The 12,051-nt window shown below is 36.7% G+C and overlaps 1 protein-coding gene across 1 annotated transcript in view; it reads left to right on the top strand.

The window, feature by feature from the left end:
* Positions 1-215: 215 nt before the first annotated feature.
* Positions 216-12,051, top strand: part of LOC107758517 (vascular endothelial growth factor A-like) — a 28,968-nt gene continuing 17,132 nt past the window's right edge. Inside the window, exons 1-4 of the mRNA XM_016576270.1 lie at positions 216-1,122; positions 5,053-5,095; positions 6,715-6,911; positions 7,940-8,013. Of these exons, the coding sequence (XP_016431756.1) occupies positions 1,039-1,122; positions 5,053-5,095; positions 6,715-6,911; positions 7,940-8,013 (398 nt within the window). The 5' untranslated portion in view covers positions 216-1,038. The remainder of the gene's footprint in view (positions 1,123-5,052; positions 5,096-6,714; positions 6,912-7,939; positions 8,014-12,051) is intronic.

The following is a 12,051-nucleotide window of genomic DNA, read 5'->3' as shown; positions in this document are numbered from 1 at the left end:
TTTAATTTAAAATGCATGCTTCTTTTAAAAAAGAACCCAAAACACCCTGACAGGAAAAAGCACTCAATAATAGACAGGGGGAGTCGGTTAATAATTGTCCACCTCGCGATGCGCGAGCATTACACCTGTGCGTTTCTGCGCGCGAGCAAAGTCTGGGCGTCAGGAGGAAAAAAAGAAAAGTTCCACGAGCGCGACGGTGACGCGCGCCGAGAGTTGCGGAGCGTGCGAGTCCTGAAGGGCAAATAAGAGACTGGAGAAAACGACCTTACCCATATCAAGGTGTATTTCTCTCATTCTTATTTCATATAGGCGCATGTGCTTTGCATTGCGCATGTTGACAGTGTAGATTATTTATGTCGAACATTTTAATTATAAGATCTTGTGTCTGACAAGCAAAGCGTCATCATGGGTTTTGGTGGGCATGATTTCTCTGGTGACCTACAGTAGCACGGGATGCGCCGCACAAAGCGGGTCTGAAATGCCAGACGGGAGACACAGAGACCTTCAAGGAGGCTGTTAACATCGATTCTTGAGGATATATTTATTTGTTACCGGATATTTTTCTTTGGACCATAAGGACGTACTCTAGTGCCACCGGGAATTTTGCTACGAGGGAGCCGGTATAAATTAAATGCGCGGAATGCATGGAAAACTCTCCTGTAAAACAACATATATCGGGATTTATTGTAGCTAGTTATTTCTAATAAATACGCCCTACGACCATCTTGAGCCTCTCAAAAGCCTGATTTTATACTCAAGGAGTCCGTGTTGCCTGTTTGTTCATTTACCTACTTTAAAACTTAAGATATTTCATTTTTGACTTTTTTTTTTCTCGTTAAGCCATGACAGGGATGACAATTGCCTTGTTTTTTGAGAATCTACTGAGTAAATTGCCATTGCTTGGATTAAAGATGTTGGATTCGGATGTGAAAGTGGAATAATCATTCATAGAGAATTAACAACTGTGAGGACTGGACGTTGGACCTGCTATATATTATTTACACAACTATTTCTGACTTTTCTTGGTGAACTCAAACAATGGGGATCAAGCTGAGAGTTATTCTGGGAATGTTTCAGTTCGTCTCACTTACCAGAATACCAACACAATGTGCCAAAACACAGGTAAGAACATGTTTTTAATTATAATGATAATAATATATTTGTTATTATTTAAAATATTAGACAGTAGCATTGCAGTGCCCCTACAGTACTTATTTTAAAGTGTGTAGCTAGTCTTCATGATAAAAAAAATCGTTAAGTCTTTAAGCTTAAATTTAATTAATTAAACTACTCTGGTCTGGCTGTCTTTTATCACACACTTGATAAGTATCTTTTAATTCCTCACTATTGCTTGTAAAATGCACTTTATAGAGCTGAGTTAATGCACAACACTCTTCTGGGCATTTTATGTGTTGAAATAACCTGACGGTCATTGACGTTTGGCAGGATGGGAAAGGTGCTGCTTTTAAAGATGTAATGCTCTGATAAAAGCCACCAATTAAGTTATCAGTAGACATATGTTTTGTGTTTAGTGTTGTCTGAGAACACATTAAAGCGAGTTGAGGGTGTCAAAGAGCACATCATGGGGGTGTGGCCTGTATTATAATATTAATACAATGTGGTGCATTAATAGTATATCAATATAATGTAATGCTAAAATATTTTAATATTTTAAAATATATATATTAATTAAATACATATTTAATATGCTTATTTTTATGTATTTTATTTTGTTTTTGGGTGTAAATAATATGTGCTTATTAAAAATCATTTTAATAGTTTTCAATCATTTTAATAGGCTAAAATATTTAAATAATATACATGTATTGTAGTATGTTTGTTTGTCCTAAAAACTTTATTTATTTATTTATTTTTGGGGGCTGGGTCTCAGAAGGATAGACAGTGACGCACGTCTTTTCTTTATCTTCACTTAAACAAGCTTTTGTCAACATTACAGCCATCAGGCCAGTATACGACACCTATTGTTAGCACCAATAGCGTTGCGAGATGACATAGTAGCCTATGAAGGCAGGATGGCAGAATGCACTGAATTTGCGCATCTCCGTTATTCTTAAGCGCAGCGGTATGTGGTCGGTGTACGTGTGAACGGAGCTCTGCTTTATGGATGCATATCATAAGTCTTCGTAATGATGCAGCTCCACTCATCGTTTGTCCTGTCGTGTTTAGCCGAAACTTGGTTTATTTATTTTAGACTGCAGTTTGGCTCTAGTATATTTAATTTGATGATGCTAAAGATGCTGTGAAATGTAAACCTTCCGAATGTTGCATTGCATTACATTGCATGCTGCCAGTCTTGGTGTAAGTGCCCCTCAAATTCATGGTAAGGTATGGCATGGTTTTCAGAATTCTAACCTTGTGACCTTTAGGTTTCTCTATGTCACCTGCACAGTGATGTTGTTGCTATTGCCAGGTGGGCAGTGATCAGGGTTGCCAGGTCCCAGACAAATTTTCTGCCCAAAGCTGATTTAAAACCCGCCCAAAAGGAATGATAACTACACTCGAAAAATTAACTTCAATAGTTTTCACTCAGAAATTTCTAGTAAATTTCACAAGTAGCTACAAAGAATAGCCAATAACAAGGGAATTAAGCATGACATTTTGAAATATAAAGACCAAAATAGCCTATATTTTCTTATAAAAGACTCCAATATTCTTAGTTTGCAATTAGCATTTTATTCCTCTTCTATTTTGGTACTTTTAAATCTTCCTGTGCTCTTTTGTTGAATTTTAATTTTCAACTGTTTTTTCTAGATACATTTCTTAAAATGTGAGTAACGAAAATGAATAACACTGTCACAATGTGATACTCTGAGATAGCCGTCCATAAAATGCTGTCAATCAATTAGTTTTTACATGCTGTCCGTTTACTTTCCCAGTTCTTTTAACTATTGTAGTTTGTACACATACAATAAACTCAACATTTTCTTCTAAACTCAGGACCATTATTAATAGCCCACATACTGTTTTCTTTTCATTCGCTCTTCTTTCCACAGTCACTCTTGTTTTGTCTTCACACGAGCATCATTGTGCAATTAATCCATAATGCCAAACTCAGTTAACCCACTTTAAAATCCAATTCCTGATGTGGGCGAAACTCACATAATCTCTAGATTGTGAGGTGACATCAAACATGCCCCCTTCATTTCTCCTTCTATTTGAGGTACTTAGGTTGCCAGATATTCATTTAAAGGATCAATACACATGAAGTAAAGATAGTAAAACATAGTATAGACTAAAAAGATCTATCTTCATTGTTCTTTGTCTACAGAAAAACTTTTTGCAGCTGCGGTTTATAAAAAACTAGGCCAAAAAACTTTCCCGCAACTGCATTTTCAAAATAGTGCGGAAAAACCGCAACTCTGGCAACACTGATGGTGATGTCTAGCATTTTCTGTTCGCAATCCAGCATGTGCAGTGCAGTCTGAGACCACTAGTGAAATACATCTGCTTGCTTTTTTTTCAAATAACATTATATGAGTGGATATTAAACAATATAGGTGAATTTTTTAGAACATCTTAGTATTTGGTTTGTCTCTTTTTGCTTTAATGACTGCAGTAATATAACTGACATGATCACAAAACCTGTTGATGGTGTTCTCCAGCATGATTTGAGATCATTCAAAGAGCATCTTGTGTTTCAATAGAAGAAAAAACCTTTTGTAGAAAGAATTTCTAATGCTTAGTGTCAGAAATTGGTTATATTCCATTAGTGACCTAGAAACACTTTGTAAAAAATTATTTCTGGAAGATAATTAAGTTAATTTGAAGTAAATTAAACAAGGATTGCTGGAGTATGTATAAAAAAATATTATCTCAATCTTTCTACTTTAGAATTTCACATTCAATTCAATGTGTTTCTTTCCATTTATGTGTAATCATTTACTAGCAATTTCTGGGTGAAAATGGTTTCAAAGTAACAAAACTACACCAATTTGTTTTTTCAGTGAGGTCCAGAATTTTACATCATAATTTTTCTCTAGTTTTAATTCTTGAATTTCTAAAACGTTCTGTTTATTTTCAGGTTTAAATGAAAAAAAAAAAAAAAAAAGATGATGTATGATGTGGTCTCAGACTTGGATCAGCTATAGCAGTGCCTGATACCTGCTGTTCATTTTGAAAACCTCAGTTCTTAAAGCTCGAGTCCATTCACAGATGCCAGACTGGCCCACGGGCCGCAGGTGGAGGGGATTGTGGGAGAGCGAGGCAGCAGAGCTGATGATTGGTGCTCAGACTCAAGGGCTCTTAGAAAGAAAGGGCTGACGCAGCCAAATCCAGCCAACTGCTGCTGCAAAAAAACCTGGCAGCGCTGTGATTTTCAGTGTGTGTGCATTTCAGAGAGAGAAAGTGAATGTTAATATGTGTGTGTGAAAGTGTGTGTGTGTGTGTGTGCCAGTCGCCTTGCCAGCTCTGAGCTGGCTGCTGTATTTCACAATGGCACCGAGGCAGGAGGTAGATGAGGAATTGACTGACTCAACCCTCATATTGCAACACAGAATCAGCAGACGCCTCTCCGCACGTCACTGCCATGCAATGATCTGCCTGTTTTCTGATTAATATTGCACTTAATTACATTAAACCTTTATTTGATGTCATCATTACAGAATAAATGCACAGAAACACAGGGTATAACTGAATGTGCTGGCCTATATCAGTGTAAAATCACCTATAATAAGATTGTCACGCATGCTTAGAAAAACTACCCACTCAGTAAGCAGTCAGACATGGTGCAAGGAAGCCATGTATGTGTGTGTTGTTTGCGCTGCAGTGCAAAGTCTGCTTTCTCCCTCAGCAGTGACCTTGTTCCAGTGCGCGGACCTCGCCGTATGAGGGGCGTGTTTGTGTGAACGTGTGCTAACATCCACTTTTATGCTGCTCTGACACAAATAAACACTAGAAATGCATTATAAGAAAATGTTTTCATCATTATGTTGACTGGAATCAGCTCTTCATGGCACCATAAAGAGTGTGTGCTTTTGTTATTGTCTTTGCTATATGTTGTGTCTGACACTTTGTCTGTGTCCTTTCCTCTAGTCAGACCACTGGATGCCAACAGAGAGCCATAAATCTGAAGAAGGTATTGAGCCTTGCTTTCTTTCGTTTGATTTAGTGAGGTTATATAATATATAATAAAACAGAGTATAATAAAATGACTCATTCTGGTCCTCAATTCTCATGGCAGAATACCTCTTTGGCAGCTACTGTGTCATTACATTGCACCCATAAAAGCCACCTACAGTAAAAGTTTGGGAAATTTTCTTTTGTTTTAAAGAAGTACTTTAATTCGGCAAGGATGCATTAAATCTGATTAAATCAAGAAATCAAAAGAAGAATGCTGAAAAAAATTATGATTTAAAGAAATATATTAAAGCAGCAGCACAGCTGTTTTTAACATTGATAATAATAAGAAATGTTTCTTGAGCAGCAAATCAGCATATTAGAATGATTTCTGAAGAATCATGTGTCACTGAAGACTAGAGAAAATTCCACTTTGCGTCACAGTATAAATTACATTTTAAAATATACTCAAATAGAAAACAGTTATTTTAAATTACAATATGTCACAATATTACTGTTGCATGTTAACCCGAGCAGCTGAGTCTTTAGCCATTTTCAAAAAACATCTAAAGACATCTTTTTCGCCATTACCTGACCAATTAATACTAGCACTTACCTATTCTATTCTATTCTATTCATTTTGGTCTAATTTATTTTTAAAAATCCTTGCTATGTGCACTGTGCTAGACTATCTGAGACTTGTCACAGCACTTGTATACTGTTGCTCTCTCGTTGGTCTGATTGCTTCTACTTTGTAAGTTGCTTTGGATAAAAGCTAAATGACTAAATGTAAATGTAAATGTTAACCTTGATTTCTGCAACTATTTATTTTATTGGAAGTCCACTGAAAGAATCAACATAATAACGTTACAATTTAATTAAAATTGTCTATAAAGCAATAAAGTCTTAAGCAATGCTATATTGTATAAAAAGATGTTTTGGAGAGTAAAAAAAAAGTTTTTTATGTTACATTACAGGTGCTTGAGATCAGTGAATTGGTTTCTTTAAGTACCAGTATATTGGTGCTATTTAAAGGAATGTTCCAGGTTAAATATAAATTAGGCTACACTCTATAAACAGCATCTGTGACATGCTGTCAATTACCGCAGGAAATAATTTAAACACTTTAGTTTGTAAAAGCAAAGAAATCTTCAATGACAATGCACTCACTGTACATTTGATGGTGTGCACCAAGATAAATGTTAAAAATGCATACTATTTTGAAAGTACAGCCTGAACTTTATACGTGTTCACATGAGACTGGTGCAAGAGAATCACTTACAAACATTTTGCAATATGTAATGTTTTACGCACAACCAGGCACAGATTGTTTACACTGAGATAAATCAACCAACAGGAATTCTGTTGATAACACATCTAACAGATATTGCTTCAATAATTTAGATCCTTGCATCAATATTTATGTCTATATAAATTTATGTGTAATGTGTAATCTATTTATGTACATGTATAATGTTGTTTTCAATTAATGAGGCAGGTTGTCTAATTAACCTTCCAGAATGCATCAATGTAAAGTTTATACAATAGCATGTCACAGATTCTGTGCTGAACCCGGAACGTTCTATAAAGAGAGAAGGGTTTTCTTTCTCGGTGTTATTCATTTATTCTCTTTCTCAGTGGTGAGATGGTTGGATGTGTATCAGAGAAGCGGATGTCATCCCAGAGAGACGCTGGTGGAAGTTTGGCGGGAGTTTCCGTGGGAGACACATCACCTCTTCCTGCCGTCGTGTGTAACGCTGCGCCGCTGTGGAGGCTGCTGCTCCGATGAGGCACTGGAGTGTGTGCCGTCACAAACACACACACTTGTAATGGAGGTACATTCACACACAAACCAATGCACTTAATGCAGAGTTCACACAGGTGCAGTTCCTCACCTTAATTATGGACGTGTTCCATAAACATTCGACATCCAGTATCTTTTTATTAATAAATTCCATTTGTTTTGATATTTAGTTATCTAATGCAGTGGTAAAAATGTGACTGAATTGTCCAAATACTTTTTAGGGACCTCTGTATATCATCACATACACCATTGTTCAAAAGTTTGGGGCTGGTAAGAATTTTTGATGTTTTTGAAATCTCATGTTCACAGAGGCTGCATTTATTTGATAAAAAAACATTATTACAATTTAAAATAACTATTTTCTATCTGAATATAACTTAAAATAGAATTTCCTGCAACCATTACTCCAGTTTTAAGTGTCACATGATCCTTCAGAAATCATTCTGATATGTTGATTTGCTGCTTAAGAAACATTTCTTATTATCAATGGTAAAAACAGTTGAGCTGCTTAATATTTTAAAAGCAATGTCCTCTCTAAAATCTTCCTGACACCAAACTTTTGAAAGGTTAATGTACAGTAAAATTCTCTCCATTTCACCACTCACAGAAACACTCATAGAAACCTTTCACACATACATTTACTATTTTACATTCACATGCTTAATGTGGTGGTATGCAACACTCATATTACACACTCACATGTATACGTCAATAATGACAGATTTTTAGGGGCAAAGTACCTCCACACACAAACACACCCCGTATAAATGCAAGATCTCAAACCACATGACTTAGTATGGTGAATAAAACATCCAGAAAGACACACACACACACAGAGGACACACAGCATGAGTTTGTCATACATATTCAGTGTGGGTAGATGAAGTCTCTAGTGTAATGGATCAGGTTGGATCCTGGTCACGTACTGTATAGACAGATTGAGGGATAAAAGATTAAGTCATTACTATGCGGAACAGATTGTGTATATGTGTGTGTGTGTGTGTGTGTGTGTGTATGCATGCATTTAAATGCTGACTCCTGCTCTGTTGAACTCCACAGCTCATGAGGACCTCATACATGAAGCATGAACTTGTGCAGCTGCCTTTTATTGAACATAACCAGTGTGAGTGCAGGTGAGATACATGCTCACACACATACACACAAACTGACCTAGCAATGTCAGTAAGGGTAACATACCATAGACTTATATTCCCTAGTAAAAAGTAATTTAAAATACATTTACTTCGTACCAAGTATAGTTCAAATCTATTAACATATTTACTGACATATCGCTCGAGACTTACTGATATAAAAAGTATTATTCAACTTTATTTGGAGTATCACTTGTGCACAATGCACATTTCTTAATATGAAGCCTAAAACGTGTTTAATATCACCATTGATGAGGATTGTATGATCTTTGAATAATATCGGTCTTTAAATGCAAGATATTTAAAGTGTACCTGAAATATACTTGCAATAGTTCCACTTTAGCACAGATATACTTCAGTATATCTTTAGTTGGACTTAAGCACTACTTCTGCACAATTAAAATGCATCAAGTACAAAATTAGTTGTTCCAATTTAGCATACTTTAAAGTATACCAGCTTAGTATACTAAATGTACAATTGCAGGATATTTTTATTAAGTACATAAATATGGAAATGTGTTTGTACACATAACATGAAATATATGTACTTGAAATACATTTTAGTGTATTTATTTTTTATTAGGGTTGCTTTAATATAAAGCGAATTGTTATGCATCACAGACTCTCTCAAACCCTATGGGGCAGTTCACATGATGCAACATCGAAGACTATGCATTTGAGCAGAAATTTGAAAACGGTAACGAACAGGAGAACATGTTCTGAGTGAAAGGCCCTTAACCCTAACTAAACAATTATTTCGCATTTGTAGAATAATAAAATCAATTATATGGAAATCCTTATAATTACTAAAAATGAGATTATAAAAACCTGAAAAGTTAAGAAAAAAGACTTTGAAATTGTTAGGTTTTTCTCTGGTTTTGACATCAAAACAAACATGTATAACGAGTAAAAAAATTTTGTCGTTTTTTGTTTTGTTTTTTTAAATACACCCTAACATTAAACACTTTGGGATTTTTATTTTTTTTTTAAATAGATTAATACTTTTATTCAGCTAGGATGCATTAAACTGATTAAGAGTGACAGTAATTTTTATGGTAAAAAAAAGTATTATTAAGCAGCACAACTGTTTTAAACATTGATAATAACAAGAAATGTTGCTTGAGCAGCAAATCAGCATATTAGAATGTTTTCTGAAGGATCATGTGACACTGAAGACTGGAGTAATGATGCTGTAAATTCAGCTTTGCGTCACAGGAATAAATTAGATTTTAAAACCTATAGAAAACCATTATTTTAAATTGTAATAACGTTTCTTAATATTACCATTTTTACTGTATCGTTTTATCAAATAAATGCAGCCTTGGTGAGCGTAAGAGACTTTTCAAAAGCATTTTAGAAAATCTTATTGACCCCAAACGGTAGTGAAACAGAGCGAAATTGTAAATCAAAAATCATTGAATGATAAGAGCACAGCTTACACAACTTTATTCATTGTCAGGTTATTAAGCATAATTATTAGATTTACTATATTTCTGAACCATTTTACCCTTGAAAACTCTCAGAATGAAGGTTGTCACATTTTGCCAGCTTGTAGGGGGAATTTTTTCCCCTAAGAATAGCTAAGTGAACCCACCCACACACACCCCAATCCAAAGCCTATCTGACTTTCAGATCACCCCTCACACACACAAATGCACTTCCACCCTGTATGTCACATGGGGAATGACCCCATCTCCCCATGGACTACTTCCTGAACCCAGTCACAGAAAGTAGTCACCCCCGAAACACTCTTCTGTTGGCGCGTAGCCGAGCTGTCAACATCAGCTCTTTATCGGCTCATTGTGAGGTTCTCCTCAAAAGCCTTTTCAGAGGTTGTGGGGTTCGGATTAAGGCCAGGGGTGGAGCCGAGTGTTCGGTAAGAGCATTTACATGCGCTCGCCTCTCGATCCTTTCTTTGTAATACTGATCTGCCCCGTACAAACTGAACTCACCACTGTTGACCAACCCTGAGTTACTTAAACACCCACGCTAAACCACACAGGCAACCAGCCAACATTATTAACTGCGTCCAGTCTGAGGCTCACGTTATCATGCGATAAAACATTTATCTTACTCATAATGTTTACACTCTCACATGCTAGAACCATTATCTTGACAAATAAATAAATAAATAAATAAAAAGATGCAGTATAAAGTTCTTATGCTTTTATTTCCTCCACAATGATTCCATTAAAGTTCAAGAAATGATGAGCACATAAGTGCCAACAATTACTTTATTTCCATGAGTGTGTGTGTGTGTGTGTGTGTGTGTGTGTGTGTGTGTAGTCTGAAACAAGCATATAATAACAAAATTAGAATAAATTCATTAAACTCAGTAAATTCATACAATGCAAGGTAGCAAACAAACTTCCAACAACAGTCAGCATCACGTGAATATATGAACAAATGAATCACTAATTCTATACAAGTACCTTTAAACAATGAATATCAATCGAACAGAATATAAATTCAGAAAGGTCGCAGTTAACATGAGCTGAAGTAAATAAATTAACTTGGTGCATATAATATGCACACAACACCAAACATGAAACAAGCATCAAGTCCTTATTCTTTCACCCACTCCATGCGGGTCTATTTCTACAAGACGCTAATCACCGCCACCTGCTGGAAATAGGCGGAGCGTAGCGTCTTTACGTTACTGTGTTGACAGCGCAATCAAACACTGGCTGATCACCAGAACACTTCAAAATAAAAGTGCATTTATGTTGGGCCTTTTTAACAGCCGCCCCCAGATTTCTAAAGAATGAGGAAATCTGTACATTATGAAAAGGCCAAAGTCAAAATTTCAGTCTGGTATCACAGGTAGCTGTACAACCTTTGCCACAGGTCGCACATAAGACTTGTCTTTAACTTTTACTCAACAGTCCTGATTCCTGATATTGTCCACCCCACAGAATACTTGAGAGATCTGACCAATAGGCCATAGGGCCCTGGGAAAGTAATGGGTCCACAATCATAACAGTAGGGTGACCATACGTGCCATTTTCCCAGGACGCGTCCTGGCCAGGATTTGTTTTGGCTTTGTTTTCCTGTTTTCATGCTTGCTGAAGCTAATGATCGAAAATTAGTTTGACCAATAACATGCAAGCATTGTACATAATGGACCAATCATGGCGTGTGAGAAGGTGGGATTTACGGTCAAAGCGATGCAATTACGCGTACATATTAGGTGTTTTCGACTTAAAAGCAGTGCGGCTCAGACCGATCAGTGTTTGACATCAAAGTACCTCGAGAGCGTTTCGAAAGCATAACCGTCTGTATGGTACTTTGATGTCATACACCGATCGGTCTGCACACGCAAACAAAGCCAAAACCTAGATATTTTAGGCAATATAGAAATCCTGGCCAGGACGCGTCCTGGGAAAATGGCACGTATGGTCACCCTACATAACAGTAGTTCCCACCTTAATATTGGGTGACTCTCGCTGCCACTTGCTGCGAGTCTGAAGTCCAGGCAAATAGAACTTGATAAACCGCTTCCAAAAGTGATCTGCTATGATTTGGCTATGACGCCAACGACGTCGACTCAATAGTTTACTTTGAGGGTATATCACTTGAGGAAGGGATGAATCAGGTCGCCGAGGAGCGAATTGTATACCCCAGGGGTTTAGGATTTAGGATCCCTTCAATCTCAATGAGCACAGTGTGAAGATTTCCTCAGGGATCTTTGGGTTCTTTTGAAACTTCTGACACACTGGACAATCTTTGTGCTGATAGCATCAGATTGCTTTCCTACACCGAAGGATCCAGTATTTCCTACCTATCTCTGCCAGTATCAGGACCTGGGTGGAGTAGCTTTGTGTCATAGTCCTTAAAGGGTTAGTTCACACAAAAATGAAAATTAGTCCATAAATTACTCACCCTCAAGTCATCCTAGGTGTATATGACTTTCTTCTTTCAGACGAATCCAGTCGGAGTTTTATATAAAAATTGTCTTTGATCTTTCAAGGTGTTTAATGGCACTCAGCGGGTGTTGCAGTGCATCAGTCCAAAAGAAGT

The sequence above is a fragment of the Sinocyclocheilus rhinocerous genome, unplaced genomic scaffold, assembly GCF_001515625.1.
Source record: "Sinocyclocheilus rhinocerous isolate Xijiao unplaced genomic scaffold, SAMN03320098_v1.1 scaffold474, whole genome shotgun sequence".
In the NCBI taxonomy this organism is placed as follows: Eukaryota; Metazoa; Chordata; class Actinopteri; order Cypriniformes; family Cyprinidae; genus Sinocyclocheilus; species Sinocyclocheilus rhinocerous.
The sequence above is the reverse complement of the archived record's forward strand: the minus strand, read 5'-3'. Positions and strand labels throughout refer to the sequence as shown.